The sequence below is a fragment of the Lepus europaeus genome, chromosome 9 (assembly GCF_033115175.1).
Source record: "Lepus europaeus isolate LE1 chromosome 9, mLepTim1.pri, whole genome shotgun sequence".
NCBI lineage: Eukaryota > Metazoa > Chordata > Mammalia > Lagomorpha > Leporidae > Lepus > Lepus europaeus.
Window position 1 is genome coordinate 20,345,810 of NC_084835.1, and position 17,535 is coordinate 20,363,344.

Here is a 17,535-nt window from a genome sequence, read left to right on the forward strand (position 1 = left end):
GATGCCCACAGCCCCCGTCAGAGTGCCTAGGAGAGAGGCCAGCCTCCACCTCCAAGCCAGGTTCCTGCTATTGCACCTGCGAGGAAGAAAACCATGGCCCAAGTTCTCGGGTTTCTGCCGCCCACATAGGAGACCAAGGTGGACTTCCTGAATCCTAGTTTCAGATCTGACTGTTGTGGCCAACTGGGAAGTGAACCAGGGGATGGAAGATCGCTCCCTCTCCCTGTCACTCTGCCTTTCAAACAACATAAATTAATGATAAATGAAATAAAATTAATTAATACTTTTTTAAAAGCAAAAAAACAACACCTCTAGACCTTTCTCAGAACAAGCGGTCTTTCTAGCTAACTTCTGTGTGACAGCTAAGTCGTCACTCCATGGGAGGACACAGTGACATTCTGGTCACCTTCAAAGCCCAAGCAGAGGGGAAAAAAAGCTGAAGCCAGCAGTCTCCAAGAGCTTGTGATTTTAAAAAAATAAAACAAAATGTACAAGTTTGAGTGAAGCCAGCAAGAAGCACCTTCCAGCCCATTTGGAACCACAGCTGTAGGTGCAACCTGGTACTCGGGGCTGTGGGCTGAGTTAGGAGGCACCTGCTCCAGCGGGGCTCAAACCGGCCTGCACATCACGACCACAAGCACCAGGCTGGCTGGCAGAACCACAGCTAAGGAAAGGCTCAAGAGGTTCTATTTCAAACCATTTCCCAGGCAAAAGGATGCTGGTGCACAGACTACACTTTAAGAACCACTGCTCTAGAAGAATCTTTCACAGCAACTGTAAGCAAGTACCTGCAGACACACACACGCACACACGCATGTGTGAGTACACAGACACCCACACAATGCACACATAAACATGCATGTGCTCACAGACACACATGTGCACACACATAGAGCAGCAAGAAGCCCCCACCCCAACCACTGGTCCTCAAGTAGCCATTCCTGCCCAGCCCTCCTCAGACAACCTGCAGGGGGATCTGGCCCTGAGGAAGCCACTCCCACTCAACTCCCCCTTGTGCCTGTCTCTGGGAGAGGCACTAGTGGCACAGCTGAAACCCCTGAGATCCAAAGTTACAATGTTTCCATTTCCTGATTAACAGCCAGGAGTAATCCCACAATGCCTCACTCTTCACACCTGGACAACCTTCAGCCCCAAGACCCGCTTTCTCCCCAACATGCTTTCACCCCAAGGATGCTTTCAAGTTTCTGAATCAAAAGTTACTGGAGGAGGAAGCCAAAAAAAAAAAAAAAGGCAAGCCACTCAAGGAGACCTCCAGCCTCACTGGTGGGGAGCATGACCCCCAGTTAAGGAACCCCATCACCCCACGGCTGGTAACTCCGCCAGCCTCTCACTCACCAAAGTAATCGGCCTTCGGGTGAGCATCCATCTCCCGCTCCAGGCGCTGGGTGAGGGCTTCCAATTTTAACTCGGCGGCCGACGGGCCGAGCTCAGGTCCCGGGGCCAGGGTCTGGCAGGGCAGCCTCACCCTGGGGGAGCTCTCTGGGAGCTCAGGACCCAGGCTACTGTCAGGGGACCACCCCAGGGGATCCTCTTTGGAAGTCGAGTCAGGCAGAGTGGACATTACCGGATGGGCAAGGCTGGTGGGGCTGAGCTGGGTAGCCGTGCCAAGGTCTGCACAGCCAGGCTTAGGCCCCAGCCCGGGGACAGTACCCAGCTGGGCACTGTCCTTGCTGGCTGGCAAGGAAGACAGGGCAGAAGTGGAAAGGTAAGACTTGGGCCCATCCTGGAACCAGGGCTGAGGGTCCACGGCGGGTTTGGATGTCACGCCTGAAATCTCACTCCCCAAGCGAGAGTCTGTTCTCAGAAGAGCTCCTGGCCCAGAGCTGTTTGGGGCCAGGGGTGCTGACACAGGAGGGGTCCTGGGCTGAGCGGGTCCCAGGCCTGGGGCCCCGTTCTCCAAGCCTGGAGAAGACAGGCCAGGGCTCACCCGCTGGGAGGAAGCCGTGGACCAAAGGCCTGCTGGCTTCTCACTGCTGCGGTTACCGATGCCAGCATCCTGGCCACCAAGGGCACTCTCGAAGGGCCTGCTGGAGCCGAGGGAGGGCTGTGGCTGGTACAGGCGATGGTCCCCACAGGGTTTGGGCAGTGGCGGGTCACTCCCTTGGGGGCCAGGCCACCCGCTCCCTGCACCCAGGCTGATGCTGGAGGACCCGGGTGGAGCATCACCCCACTTGGTGCCTGCCAGGGAGAGATTGTCATAATAGTCCCCGTGAGTGAGGCAGGAAGGATCTTCACAGATGCCAGGCCGCTGGGGAGCAGACCTCTCCAAACCGGCAGGGCCCTCCCTGGAGCCACAGTCTTGGCTGCCCAGCTTCGGGCCCTGGACACCGGGCCTGGTCCTCTGCTCCTGGCGGGTGTACAGGGGCTGCCCGGCGGCAACCATGGTGGCTGCCCCGGTGGAGGCAGCCAGAGGGGGCCTGGCAGCACCATCGCCCACCAGCCTGCTGCCCACAGAGGCTCCGTTGACGGGGCCTCTGCTCCCCCTGGGCAGGGTCTCCTCCTGAAGCTGTTGCTGCTGCTGCTGCTGGAGGTGGATTTTGGCCATCTTGGTGGCAAACACCCTGCGAGTCTCCTCAAACTCAGGATTGTTGCTGGCACCCTTGTCCACTCGGAACAGCCCGTCCTTGGAGGCCTCATACATGTTCAGGTCCTCGATGAACTTGCTGGCCTGCAGGCCCAGGTCGCCATACTTATCCATGTCGCAGGCCGGTGTCCTGGCCTAGCCCAGGTGCCCCGTGTGGGTGCGTGGCAGAGCAGAGCCGCTGGGGGAAGGGCAGGCCTTCAAGTTCTGTCCAGGACAGGTGAAGGCTGCCACCTGCCCAGCGTGGGGGTCATGACCCCAGGGCTGTGCGTCCAGCCGGGGTTGAGGTCTCCAGGCCAGTGGGATCAAGTTGGCTCCCAACTCCTGTCCCCTTCGGGGTCGTCCACGTGGGGGGAGCTGCTGGCGCTGAGCTGTTCCCGGCCGGCTCAGACTTTTTCTTTTTTTCAAATCAAAAAAGTTCAAGAAACAGGCGAAAGAAGAGAGAAATCACATCCACCGGAGAGACCGCCAACAAGGCGGCAGCCGGGCTGGGGCGGCCGGCAGAGCGCAGAGGCCCCAGGCACAGCCGGGGCCAGGGCGCGGCGGCAGGCGGTGCAGGCGGTCCCGGGCGCTGGGGTTCCCGCGGCTTCCGCGGCGCGGCGCGGCGCGGGCGCACCGGAGGCCCGGGCAGCAGCAGGAAGTTCACGACAGCCGGGGCGGGCGGCCCATTGTCCGATGGCGGCGGCGGCCGGGCGCACGAGCCAGCCGGAGGGCGGCGGGACGCGGAAGTGAGCGCGCCCGGAGCAGTCCCCGCCGCTCGCCTGCCGGTCGCTCACGTCCCCGGCCGCGGGGAGGCGGGGGCGAGGGGCGGCCGAGGGGCGGGGTCGCGCGCGGGCGGGCGCCCCGGGGTAGGCCGGGCCCGCGGCAGCTTGGCGCGCGTCCTGCGCCCGGGCGGGCCGGGGCGCCCCGAGGTGTGCCCGGCGCGGCCGCCCCGCGTCCTGGCCGGGGGCTGAGCGGGAGTTCCCCGCTGCCACGGCCGCTCGGCCGCGAGTCCCGGACGGGCTTGGGTCTGCGGCCTCCCTTCCCGTCTCGGGCTCCCAGCCCGGTCCCGCCCCTGGCAGCGCTGGGCGGGGTCCCGCGCGCCGAGACAGCCGGGCCCCGGCGGGCCTGGGGAGTCTGCGGGAGCCGGAACCGGCGGGCAGGGTCCACGGGGCTCCTCGGGGCTCCTCGGCCCGCCGTGCCTCAGTTTCCCCAGAGGGAAGGCTACCCACTGCCCCAGCTTCCCCGAGGGGCAGGACTGGACATCCGGGGAGCCACCTGCGGCTGGGCCGGAGTCCAATTAGACAAGGAGACTAAGGCAGAGGGAGGAAGCGTCTCAAGGTGTCAGTGTGCCCCGCAGAGCGCGCGTGGGCGCCCACGTCCTCAGAAAGCGCCGTCGTGGGCCTGTGACTTTGGGGAGACTGAGGGCCCCCACGGGGAACCTGACTCCCGGGCGCCCCCGCCTGGCCCAGCGCTCCCTACGCCGGCTCCGAGGTGACCGTGACGCGCTTTCCTTTCCCACACGGTCACTTCCCCGCTGAACCCCGCGATGCTGACCCGGGTCTCAGGCTGAAGCCCGCCACCGTCCATGACCTCGGCGGCCTGGCAGGCCCTGCGTCCCCTGAGCCGAGGTAGCGGCTTCCTGCCCCGCGCTCTCAGCTCTGGAGAGCCAGCCCCAGAGCCCCTGCTGAAGGCACCTCCCTGGGCCCTCCAGCAGTGGACCCTGTGGCTCTGTTTCAACATCCTCTTAACTTCGTGCTCAGTTCTGATCTCCGCTTATTCCGGGACTTCCAGAAAGTTCCTGCGTCATTGTGGCACCCTGGGTTAAGCCTCGGCTTGAGGCACCGGCATCCCATGTGGATGGCCAAGTTGGAGGCCTGGCTGCCTGCTCCACTTCCCATCCAGCTCCCTGCTGATGCACCTGGAAAATCAGCAAAAGATGCCCCAAGTGCTTGGGTCCCTGCACCCACGTGGGAGTCCTGTGTGGAATTCCAGGCTCCTGGCTTTTGCCTAACCAAGCCCTAGCTGCCACCATTGGGCAGTGAGCCAGTGCACGGAAGATATTCTCTCTCTCTCTCTCTCTCTCTCTCTCTCTCTCTCTCTCTCTCACACACACACACACACACACACACACACTTTGCCTTTCAAATAAACAAATCCTAAAAAAAAAAAGCTTGTGGAAAATGGAATTAAAAGTATGAGTTTGTTCTGGTTCGAAACCATGTTGAAATCCAAGCCTGGTTTCTTCATACTACATATTTTCCACCTGTTACGAAAAAACAATTCTTTTTGCACCAAAACACACTCATTCTTCTAACTCGCTTTTGCAGTAAACCTTTTGAAGTCCCCTTATCTGGTCATACTGCGGTATGGGTGGGGGACTTGATTGGAAGATTCAGTTGGATAGCAGATTTCCAGGATGTTCAAGTCACCTATTGCATGTGCACATAACCGACCTACACAGACCCTCCCAAGTACTGTAGTCACCTCTAGATAACTTACACTGCCTAATAACAATGCAAAAGTTGCTGCATTGCATTAAGGAATAATGGCCAGGGAAAACAAGCCTCTGCGTGTTCAGTACAGATGCATTCTTGTATCCCGAATATTTTCCATATGCTCTCGCTTGAATCCGAAGATGTGGGAGCTGTGGCTTTGAGGGGCCGGCTGTAATTATTTATCTGTTTACATGTGTTCCTGGGTTTGGTTCATTGGTTCCCCACACCCTTTAGATGCTATCCATATGCCCAGTGCCTGGTTTACCTTATAACCGAGTCAGCATATCAGTGAAGCTCTGTCTGCAGGGCTGTGACAGGGGACAGACGATACACATGCAGGTGCTCTATAGCCAGTAAACCCAAAGGCTTCTTCATGGACCAACAGATCAGAACCACCAGGAAGTTTGCTGGAAAATGCAGACTCTCGGGGCTGGCACTGTGGCTTAGCGGGTAAAGCTGCTGCCTGCAGTGCCAGCATCCCATATGGGCGTTGGTTTGAGTCTCAGTTGCTCCTCTTCCAATTGAGCTCCCTGCTAATGCACCTGGATTGGAAGTGGAGCAGCTGGGATACAAAGCATGACCATATGGGATGCCAGTATCAGGGGCAGTGGTTTAATCTGCTGTGCCACAACGCCAGCCCCAAGGCACCACCTTCCAATACCATCACCTTAGGGGAAGGATTTCAACGTATTGGGGGTGGGGGCAGGTAGTGCATAAGCATTAAGTCTGTAGCAATCAGTAAAGCATGGAGCTCAGGCTCTCAGGAACATCTGTCAGATCATGTCCCTCCCCTGCTCCTACAGTGTCCTGAGCCCTACTTGGAATAAGCTCCAGGGAGGGTGCATGGCCTAGTGGTAAAGCAGCACTTAGGGGACTGGCACTGTGGCGCAGTGGGTTAAGGCTGTATCCCATATGAGCACCTGTTCATGTCCCGGTTGCTCCACTTCTGATCCAGCTCCCCATTAATGCAAGATGGAAGATGGCCCAAGTACTTGGGCCCCTGCTACCATGTGGGAGACCTGGATGGAGTTCCAGTCTCCTGGCTTCCACCCATCTCAGCCCTGGTCATTGTGGCCATTTGGGGACTGAACTGGCAGATGGAGACATCTCTCTCTGTCTTTCCCATCTCTCCTTAACTCTATTACCTTTCAAATAAAAAAAAAAAAAACTTAAAAATAAATACCAAAGCATGGGGCCAGCACTGTGGCATAGCAGGTAAGCCTCAGTCTGCAGTGCCAGCATCCTATATGGGCCCTGGTTCCTGTCCCAGCTGCTCCACTTCCAATCCAACCCCCTGCTGATGTGCCTGGGAAAGCAGTGGAAGATGGCCCAAGTGCTTGGGGCCCTGCTACCTACGTGGGATACTCAGAAGAAGAGAAGAAGCTCCTGGCTCCTGGCTTTGGATCAGCCCAGTTCCAACCATTGCAGTCATTTTGGAAGTGAACCAATGGATGGTTCTGTGTGTGTATGTCTCTCCCTCTGTAACTCTGCCTTTCAAATAAACACACACACACACAAACACACACACATACACACAAAGGTAGCACTTGGGATGTCCAGCATGCTTGTGTTTGAGTCCTAGCTCCAGCACCTGACTCCAGCTTGCCCATACCCTACATCCACCCACTCACTGAGCCCCTGCGGTACCCTGGGCCCTTTCCGAGGTGCTGGGGGATGTGGCAATGGGCAAAGACAGACGAGCACTCTTGTCCTATTTGGACTTAACCTTCTAGTGCCCGTGGGCAGAGAGGGTGGAAAATAAACACAACAGAGCCTAGTCTCGTAGGGTTTATGACACAGGGAGACAGATGACACAGGGGAGAGCAGTGTTAAACACAGAGGTCAGGGAAGGGGCCGGAGCAGAGGCTGGGGGAACAAACGAGAGAGACGTCCAAACGGTTCTGGAGCTCACTTGTATGAAGCAGGGAGGGTTTTTTTTGACAGGCAGAGTGGACAGTGAGAGAGAGAGAGACAGAGAGAAAGGTCTTCCTTTGCCGTTGGTTCACCCTCCAGTGGCCGCTGCGGTAGGTGCGCTGCGGCCGGCACACCATGCTGATCTGATGGCAGGAGCCAGGTGCTTCTGCTGGTCTCCCATGCGGGTGCAGGGCCCAAGCACTTGGGCCATCCTCCACTGCACTCCCGGGCCACAGCAGAGCTGGCCTGGAAGAGGGGCAACCGGGACAGAATCCGGTGCCCCGACCGGGACTAGAACCCCGGTGTGCCGGCGCCGCAAGGTGGAGGATTAGCCTAGTGAGCCGCGGCGCCGGCCAGGGAGAGGTTTTTTAATCTACTGAAAGTATGGGTGCTGGCAGGGCTGGTTTCTTCCTGATGGGGCTGAGGGAAGAGGGGAAGCAGAATTTCTGCACTGGCATCCTCAAGTCACAGCAAACGGCCGGGCTCCCCTTAGATTTCATCCAAACAACAAGGTGGAAGGATCTAGGCAAGAATGAGCTAAATGCATAAGGTGTTGATATCTTAAGATTTATTTCTTTATTTGAAAGACAGAGTTAGAGAGAGATCTTCCATCTGCTGGTTCACTCCCCAAATGGCCACAGTGACCAGGGCTGGGCCAGACCTAAGCCAAGAGCCAAGAGCTTCTTCCAGGTCTCTCACATGGGTGCAGGGGCCCAATAACTTGGGTCATCCTCTGTTGCTTTCTTAGGCACACCAGCAGGGAGCTGGATCAGAAGAGGAGCAGCCAGCACTTGAACTGGTACCCATATGGGATGCTGGAGCTGCAGGCCTTGCCCAACCTGGAATCTTTGAGTGGTAGTGACATAGGGAAACTCGGCAGGGAATTAGACAGAAAGAGATGAGCTGGCATTTTTGCCAGCCCTGCATTCTAACTTTATCCCCTCACCTGTCAGCTTGATACTCCTACCTTCCCAGGATGTACCTGTCTCTCAAACAGGACCAGAAAGGATGGACATGCCATGATGGACATAAAAATCCCAGAAAGCTCCGCACCTGCTAAGACCCATTCTGCTTGTTTATTAAGTTAAGGGGCCACCCTGTACCTCATAAAAGAGACTGATAACAGGGGAGGAATCCATCTCTGACTCACCCATTCTCTTTCTCCCTTCTCAAGCAGCTGTCTGCCCACTCATGACAGGTATCTCTCTGTATGGCCCCGCCCACACTCACACATGAATGTATGTCCACTCTCTCTTTCAGATAAACCCTGCTCTCACCTGTGCACTGTATTCTGCCTCCACTTGGAATTCTGATCCCTACAGGGTCAACCACCTGAGATAACGATGAAGGTTGCTGGTCCCACATCGGTAGCTCTTCCGGTTGCTTTAATTTTCCCCAGGGAAGTAGGGAGGGAGGAGGGGAGCTGAGGGCAAGGCTGGCCAAGTCGCTGCTGGGAATCGGCCCACCAGGGGGGCAGGAGGGCCCCCCACCCGCACCCAACATCCTCAGCCCGAACTTCAGTGAGGCCCTCCAGCCCCGTGGAATGATCAGCCAAGCTTTAGCAGCAGGACCATGGGCATGGAGGAGGTGGAAAGCTGGCTCTAACCAGGGGCTGGCTTTTGCCAGTCAATGGCAATGCCTCTAGAGGGGGCAAGGAGCGCATTTCCTCTGCCTAGACGCCACTTCCTGGTGTGTCCATGGGCTCCCTCCCGCCCCCAGGTCTCCCCAACCCTGTCCCGTCCTGACACTCAGGGAACTGGGCTGCAGTGCCAGTTTACAGTCTGCCTGTCTCCTTGGTAGAATGCAAACCTCACAGAGCCACAGATTGCTGCTTGTTTAGTGTATCGATAGGAACGGAGAACAGTGCCTGGCACAAGGCAGTGATGGGAGGCGTGGGGCATTCATTTTTCTTCCAGGCTCTGGTCATGCCTAAAGAGAAGTATTCTTAGCACTGACACAAATAAGGTACATATTACAAGGTGACAAAGTGTGTGCGCGCACACGCGCACACGCGCACACGAGCATGGGTTGCCCCAGAGAGATCAGACCCATTATAGGTGGGCAGTGGCCAGAAAGAGGAAGGGGTGTGGGAGAGGGAGCAGCACAGCAGCTCCTCCGGTTGTGGCCTCGGGCAGAAGGGGCTCTCCCGAAGTTTCTGGCTTCTTCTATGAGGTCGGAGGGGGTGCCTCTGTAGGCTAAAGGCCACCATAAAATTCCACGTGGATCCTAATACACATATTTTCATGATGTCTTTCCCCTGGTCTCAGATGAAACAGACCAATCCCAGGACAGGCGGCATTTTGATTGACAAGCAGGAGAACAAGCTTATACATGGGGCGGGGCTTGCGACTTGCAGGTCCTTCTGGCAGATCCTAAACCCTCTGGTCTCTATCAGCAGCCCTCCCCACCCCCACCCCACCCCCACCCCCAATGCGTGGTTGGTGAATGGGGGAATCATGGCAGGAAAAGGAGCACAGGTGTTGCCGTCGACAGGAGAACAAAACAATTGGGCCTAATGGTGACCTAGAACAAAGAACTGGGGCTGTGCTATTTCTCTTGTTGACTTTACCCTTTTTAACATATTTTATTTTTCAGAGGCAGAGAGAAAGAGAGACACAGACGGAAAGCTTCCATCTATTGCCTCACCCCCTAAACACCTGGAACACCCAGGGCTGGGCTGGGCTGGGCTGGGCCAGACCGAAGCTGGGAGCTGGGAATCCAATCCAAGTTTCCCATGTGGGTGGCATGGACCCAACTGCTTGGCTCATCACCTGCTGCCTCCCAGGTTCTGTGTTAGTAGGAAGCTGGAATCAGGTGTGGAGCCAGGATTCGAACCCAGGCACTCTGGTAGGGGATGCAGGCGTCCCGAGCAACGGCTTACCTGCTAGGCCAAACGCCGGCCCTATCTTGTAACTCTATATGCCCCTGTAAACCCTGTTACCAAAATTCCATCCCATTCCTACTTGATGAATATTAATGATCGCTTAGTCAACAGTGTTACCGTATATAGAGATACGTGTGCATGTGTGTGGACGTATAGACGATATCCGACTTACGAATACCTGTTTGCAAGCATACATTTGGCTTTTCCACATAGGTTACATAAAGAATTGCTGGCTAAGGGGCATTGGAAAGTCCCGGCCCCGCAGCCTGTAGGCAGTAAACGGGCCCCGGCAGCCCCTGCGGCAAAGGACAGAGCCCTGCTTATTTTGCAGGAAACTGAAAGGACCTTTCTGTCGCTTCTGCTGGGCTATAGAAATGTCCCCGCGCACACGCACAATGCCGTGTGTGTTCCCGAGCTGGAGGGCTGCTTCAGGGAGCGCTCTGAAAAGAACCCTTCTGTTGGAGCTGAGCAGATGACGGTGAATTAAGAACCAAGGTCTCGTTGGGCTCTTTCCATCCCACTGATGTCCAGAGCCAGCCAGGAAGCCCCTCTGGCTCTGTTCCCTGAACCTTGGGCTTCTCTGGGCCCCAGTCTCACTGTGGAAATTGTCCCATGAATGGAGAGAGGCAGCTGCAATGAAGTTCCCTTCCTGATGCTTGTAACGAGCCGTTGTTTCCTGATTTTCTGCCCTGGGAAGTTGCCTGAGCCATGCCCAGATCTTAGGACCGGGACCTGCCCTGTGTGTGTGGCCCTGCCTGGCGGTGGAACCCACTCTTCACCCGTATCAGGGCTGAGCCAGCCCTTGATCCACAAGCAGCTCCAGCCGTGGTCCCATGGCCTCGCACACACCTGAAGTGGAGAGAGGCTCCTCTGGCCTCAGCCCAACCCCTCCCAGGACTGCAGAAGGTGCTTAACAGGATACGTGGAACAGAAGGGCTGACTTCTGCACTAGCCCTAGTCTCTGGCTACTCATGCACAATTTTTAAAATTAAAAAATAAAACATGGACAAGAGTACTTCAAGATGTTCATGGAAAACAGAATTAAGCTTATTTTGGTTCAAAAAATTATTGCAGTGAGTTAAGCCGCCACCTGGATGCCCACATCCCGGTCAGAGTCCCAACTACTCTGTTCCATCCAGCTTCCTGCTAATGTGCCTGGGAAGCAGCAAATGATGACGTCAACCAGTTGCTCCAGTGCTGCGGCCATCCCCAGGAATACGCACGCCCAGTACTGCGAGTGATAGCAAAACCCCGCCAACAGCCTCAAAGCCCACCAATGGGAGAATGGGTTAGAAAAGAAAGAAAGAGGCTGGTGCCGTGGCTTACTAGCCTAATCCTCTGCCTGCGGCACTGGCACCCCAGTTCTAGTCCCGGTTGGGGCACTGGATTCTGTCCCAGTTGCTCCTCTTCCAGTCCAGCTCTCTGCTGTGGCCCGGGAGGGCAGTGGAGGATGGCCCAGGTCCTTGGGCCCTGTACCTGCATGGGAGACCAGGAGGAAGCACCTGGCTCCTGGCATCAGATCAGTGCAGTGCGCCGGCCATAATGGTCATCTGGGGGGTGAACCAACAGAAGGAAGACCTTTCTCTCTGTCTCTCTCTCTCACTATCTAACTCTGCCTGTCAAAAAGAAAATAAAAGAAAGAAAAAAAACATACATACACACATATATAGAACTCTCTGGATTATTGTGGATATACCATGTGGTCCAGAAGACTAATTCCCGGGGCAGGAGTTGTGGCACAGCAGTTAAGATGCCTCTTGGGACACACATCCCATGTCAGAGTGCCTGGGTTCAAGTCTTCCCTCCACTTCCAATCCAGTTCCCCTGCTAGTTCATACCCTGGGAGACCCAGATGGAGCTCCTGGCTCCTGGCTTTGGCCTAGCCTAGCACTGGTTATTGTGGACCACTGGAGAGTGAACCCACAACTTACAGAAAGATTATTTTTATAAAGTTCAGAAACGGGCAAAAGTACAGAGGAAAAAAGTGGGGGAGCTGGTGCTGTGGCATAGTGGGCTAAGTCTCCACCTGCAGTACTGGCATCCCATTTGGGCACCAGTTCAAGTCCTGGCTGCTCCACTTCCAATCCAGCTCTCTGCTATGACCTGGGAAAGCAGTAGAAGATGGCCCAAGACCCTGGGCCCCTGCACTCATGTGGGAGACCAGGAAGAAGCTCCTGGCTCCTGGCTTCCAATCGGCACAGCCCCAGCTGTTGCAGCCATCTGGGGAGTGAACCAGCGAAGGGAAGACCTACGCCTCTGTCTGTAACTTGGCCTCTCAAATAAATAAATAAATCTTTTTATAAAAATACAGTGAAATATAAGTGGGGAAAAATTTAAATTTCAGGTATTGGTTACCTCCCTGTGTTACTGGGGATGGAAACACATGAACTTAAACAGAGAATATTCCAGTCCTTAAACTGAGGTAGGCTCATGGGCATGATTTTTCTTATGCTTCAGAAGTTACATATTTATACTACGCAATTATGTGTATATAATCTTTCCTAATTCAAATTTTAATTTATGCAGAATACATATGTATTTATGCAGAATACATTTCTCATCACTTAAATCCTTCTGAATAAATTTGTCACGGTTGCTGCCTAGTGGGAGGGGGCAAGGCCATTACTGACAGCAAAAGCAAACAAGCAAAAACGTAAACCAGGGAGTCAGTGATCCAACTAGGAGAAACACGAGGCTTGCCCAGGACCAGGAGGGGTCTCTGCACCAGGGACCCCGGCCCTCACGTAAGGATCCACATTTCCTTCTTACAAGCGTGCTCAAGGGAACAGAAGCACAGAGAAGCACCCCCAGCACCGAGACAAGAGGCCGTGTGTCCCATCACGACCCAAGCTGCCCCTAGCGCATACGAGGAATTCATATACTTTTCAAATCCTATAATCATGCTATGAATGTGAAGGCTAGGTTTGAGTTTGGTTGCAGAAAAGTACCAGTTTGGGGCTGGCGCTGTGGCACAGTGGATTAAAGCCCCGGCCTGCAGTGCCAGCATCCTTTATGGGTGTGGGTTCGAGTCCTAGCTGCTCCTCTTTCAATCCAGCTCTCTGCTATGGCCTGGGAAAGCAGTAGAAGATGGCCCAAGTCCTTGGGCCCCTGCAACCACACAGGAGACAGGGAAGAAGCTCCTGGCTCCAGATCGGCACAGCTCCAGCCATTGCAGCCATCTGGGGAGTGAACCATCGGATGGAAGACCTCTCTCTCTCTCTCTGCCTCTGCCTCTCTGTAACTCTGCCTTAAATAAATAAATAAATTTTAAAAAAATAAATAAAATACACCACAAGGGAGGCTGGTATTGTGCTGTAGAAGGTTAAACCTCTGCCTGCGGTGTTGTTATCCCATAGAGGAAGCCGTTCCAGTCCTGGCTGCTCCACTTCCAATCCATCTCCCTGTTAATGGCCTAGGAAAGCAGTGGAAGATGGCCCAAGTGCTAGGGCTCCTGGACCTGCACGGGAGACCTGGAAAAAGCTGAACTGTGGCACAGCAAAGCCTCCGCCTGCAGTAGCAGCATCCCACATGGGTGGCATTTCTAGTCCTAGCTGCTCTGCTGATGTGCCTGGGGAAGCAGTGCAAGGTGGCCCAAGTGCTTGGGCCCCTGCACCCACATGGGAGACCCGGAAGAGGCTCCAGGCTTTGGCCTGGCCCAGCCTGTGTCACTGTGGCACTTTGGGGAATGAACTAGTAGATGGAAGACCTCTCTGTCCCTCTCTCTCCATAATTCTGACATAAATAAAATAAAATAAATCTGTTTTTTTTTTTTTAAAGAAAAAGCAACCCCCCATGTTGGTTGGTTCCCATTTCTTGGCTATGATGAAAACCAAGTTCATCAATATAATTAGTTCATCACATAATTAGTTCAATATAATTCCCTCGGGAAAGATTCCTGCAGGAACAATGTTGCATTGAAAGGTGTGGGCCTCATCTTTGAGGCTTGTGATGCTGCGCTAGTACACCTGTTGCCTGGGCACAGTGGCTTTTGGTCAGGGGACAAGAAAGTCCTGATCCCCAGAACAGCCTTCGTGCTATCATGATTTTATTCCTGTATCATCTCCAGAGCACAGTTGGGCATTATTACCCCCATTTTACTGACAAACACACTGAGTCTGAGAGTGAACTGACACGTCCAGGGACATTCGGGGTCCAAGATGGCGTTCAAACTCAGGTCTGTCTGGTTCCCAGGAGGCCTGACCAGAAGAGATCCTTTTCAGAAAGAGGTGGTCCCCGTGACTGAATCACCCACAGGCTGAGTCTTCGTATACTTCCCTTCTGTGTTACGTGTGGCTCTTATGTTTGCAAGCGACAGGTCCATCTCCACCTAGCTTAAGGAAACAGGGACCACATGGAAGGACACGGGATGCGGCTAGCGCCAGGTGTGCGGAGCAAGGTGCTCCGTGGGATGCACTGCCTCCCATCTCCTGTGCTCGCCACAGACTGTCAGCTGACCTTCACACATCCCAGGTCCCACCTGGTACAGCCTGAGTGCCCCCTGAGAGAATGACTCCCTGTGCTTCTGCCCCCAATTCCAAATCTCAGGGCAGGAACTCTCACTGGTCCAGCTTGGCCAGGCAGGTCATCACCCTGGGCTCAAGGGTGAGCTGCCCTGCGTCAGAGCGGGAGCTGCAAATACCAAGTCGTCACTGCAACCAGGGAGTGGATCATCTCCTGGAATTGGCTCTGGAATGTAGAAAACACAGTGTTCCCGTGTCCTGCCCAAGAATTCGGCAGGAGCTATGAGGAGCCAATTCCTCTCTCTCTCTCTCTCTCTCTCTCTCTCAGGTTTAATTATATTTATTTGAAAGGAAGAGTAACAAAGAAGGAGAGACAGAGAGAGAGCTTATCCATTCACTGGTTCACTTCCCCAGTGCCCTCAATGGCTAAGGCTGTGCCAGGCTGAAGCCAGGAGCGTCTTCCAGGTCTCCCATGTGGGTGCAGGGGCCTAAGCTCTTGGGCCATCTTCCTCTGCTTTCACAGGTGCATTAGCAGGGAGCTGGATCAGAAGTGGAGCAGCTGGGTCTTAAACTGGGGCCCACATGCGTCCAGCATCACTGACAGCAGCATTACCCGTGATGCTACGCCGGCCCCTTGCTGACAGCAAGACACCCAAGCAGATGGCACGGGGCAATCAGCCTTGGTTGGGAACAGTCAGCCCTCCCCACCCCTCACCACACACAGAAACAAGCCCAGGCTGCTGGGAGTCTAGACAGAGGAGATAAAGAAAAGTGGGAGCTGACAGGTCTCCATAACACAGAGTCATAGGCACTTCCAGAGAGCCTGCTGGGGAGATGTGAAGGTTTGGGGACGCCAGGCACTCGGGCACCGAGAGCAGTGTCTCCACAGCAGGAGGGTGGCACCCCCACCCGGGGGTGTTGAGATGGGCAGGGGCTGGGGCAGGTGGGCTCTCACTGCCCCTTACTGGGTTTGCCATCTGGGATTAGCCAGAAGGTAACACGACCTGACCCGAGCTCTATAAAGACGAACGTGGGTACCACATAATGGACTTGGAGACGGGGGATGGGTGGTTGGCTGCCAATGAGGGAAGCTGGGTACAATCTTTCTAATGATGCCAAGTGTGTGGGTTTTCCACACCAAGCACTTCTCCAATTCCCCAACAGCCAACCGGGTGAACGAGAGCCCAATTCAAGCGTGACAGCCAAGCGTTAGCACAGATTCCTCAAGTCAATGACTCGGTTTCCCAGGACTGCAGCCACTTCTTCATACGCCAGCCCCGAGCCCCAGGTCTGACTTGGCTACTACTATGCCAGGGGTTCCCACAGCCCCCTCCTCAGGTTGAGTAATTGGCTGGAATGACTCACCAAACTCGGGAAAACACTTCATTTACAGCTGTTTATATAAAAGATGCAATCTGGGAACAGCCAAAGGGAGGCAATGCGTAAGGCAAGGTTGGGGGTGGGCAGAACGGAGCCTCCGTCTCCAGCCACACCCCTCCCAGCACGCAGACAGGTTCACCAATTTGGGAGCTCTGCACGCTCTATTATTAAGGGGGTTTCTGGAAGTTTCAGCACTAGGCATGATCAGGTCTCCGGTTATTGGTCTTTTTTTTTTGGCAGGCAGAGTGGGCAGTGAGAGAGACAGAGACAGAGACAGAAAGGTCTTCCTTTTGCCGTTGGTTCACCCTCCAATGGCCACCGTGGCCGGTGCGCTGCGGCCGGGGCACCACGCTGATCCGAAGGCAGGAGCCAGGTGCTTCTCCTGGTCTCCCATGGGGTGCAGAGCCCAAGCACTTGGGCCATCCTCCACTGCACTCCCTGGCCACAGCAGAAAGCTGGCCTGGAAGAGGAGCAACCGGGACAGAATCTGGCGCCAGGACCGGGACTAGAACCCAGTGTGCCGGCACCGCAAGGCGGAGGATTAGCCTACTGAGCTGCAGTGCCAGCCCTGGCTATTGGTCTTTGAACTCAATCCCAGTCCCTCTCAACTCCCCACACTGGAGGTCAGGGTTCAAAGTTCCAGACAAGCTTGGTGGCTCTGGCCCTGCCCCCTCGCTCTGGGAGTCATCTCCAGGTCCCCCCCCCCCCCCCCACACACACACACTATGAACAACAAAGGGCACTTCCAGGGGTTTTCAGAGCTCTGGGCCAGGAACGGGGACAAAAAGCCAAGGAGTCCATTTCCTATTATCCCCCACGGGGAGGCAGCTGAGAGGGGGAGAAGGCTGGCGGAGCACCTGAGAGCACAGGAGTAGATCAGGGGCCGACGTGAGTGTAGACTGCAGTGCAGACGGTCTCAAGCACTAGGCTGGGTGAGACACACTCGGGGTGGAGCAGACGAGTCACTGACGGAGGGGAAGAGCAAGGAGAATTCCTGTTTCCTGTCTGAGCAACCTGGGCAGATCTGGGGAAAAGTGGATGACGCGTGTAGGGAGACAGCTTGCACAAAAGGAACCAAAGGGGGCTGGTGTTGTGACACAGTGGATTAAGCCACCACCCATATGGGCGCCAGTTCCAGTCCCAGCCGCTTCGCTTCTGATCCATCTCCCTGCTAATGCACCTGGGAGAGCAGAAGAAGATGGCCCAAGTGCCCGAGTCCCTGCACCCACGTGGGAGACCAGGATGAAGTGCCAGGCTCCTGCTTTTGACCTGTCCCAGCCCTGGCCATTGTGGCCATCTGGGGAGGGAACTAGCAGATGGAAGGCCTCTGTCTCTCTATCTCTCCTCTATCTCTTACTCTGCCTTTTAAATAAGTAAATAAATCTTTTTAAAAAGCAGCCGAGGAGTGCCAGCACCCATGCTGCAGCCCCACCTGTGCCACAGTCCTGTGGGTACCACCCAAAAACAAGCCCCTATAATGTAAAAGCAGAACCCACCCTGTCTCCCTTGCCTGTCCGGTTTTTTTTTGTTGTTGTTGTTTTGTTTTTTTGTTTTTAAATCAAAAGGAACTCACTCACTGCCTTGAGGGAGTGACCCAACTGGCTTTACAAGGTTGCAATCAGTGGACTCATTTGTTCCTCCAGTAGATGAGAATCCTGATGACCAGTATCGTCCAAAGGGGCTTGTTTAGGGGAATTCCAGGTCTGGGCAGGATTTATCTGCCTCCTGCACATAACCCCAGACCAACTGCAGCCCACCTGGCCACGATAAATTCCCTAACGAACACAGCATCACCAGCCAATCAAAGCAAGATCTTCA

General features: G+C 55.2%; 1 protein-coding gene across 1 annotated transcript in view; it reads right to left on the reverse strand.

The window, feature by feature from the left end:
• The window catches only part of LIMD1 (LIM domain containing 1), a 55,514-nt gene extending 52,358 nt beyond the window's left edge, over positions 1–3,156 (reverse strand). Inside the window, exon 1 of the mRNA XM_062200677.1 lies at positions 1,357–3,156. Within this exon, the coding sequence (XP_062056661.1) occupies positions 1,357–2,719 (1,363 nt within the window). The 5' untranslated portion in view covers positions 2,720–3,156. The remainder of the gene's footprint in view (positions 1–1,356) is intronic.
• Positions 3,157–17,535: the final 14,379 nt, after the last annotated feature.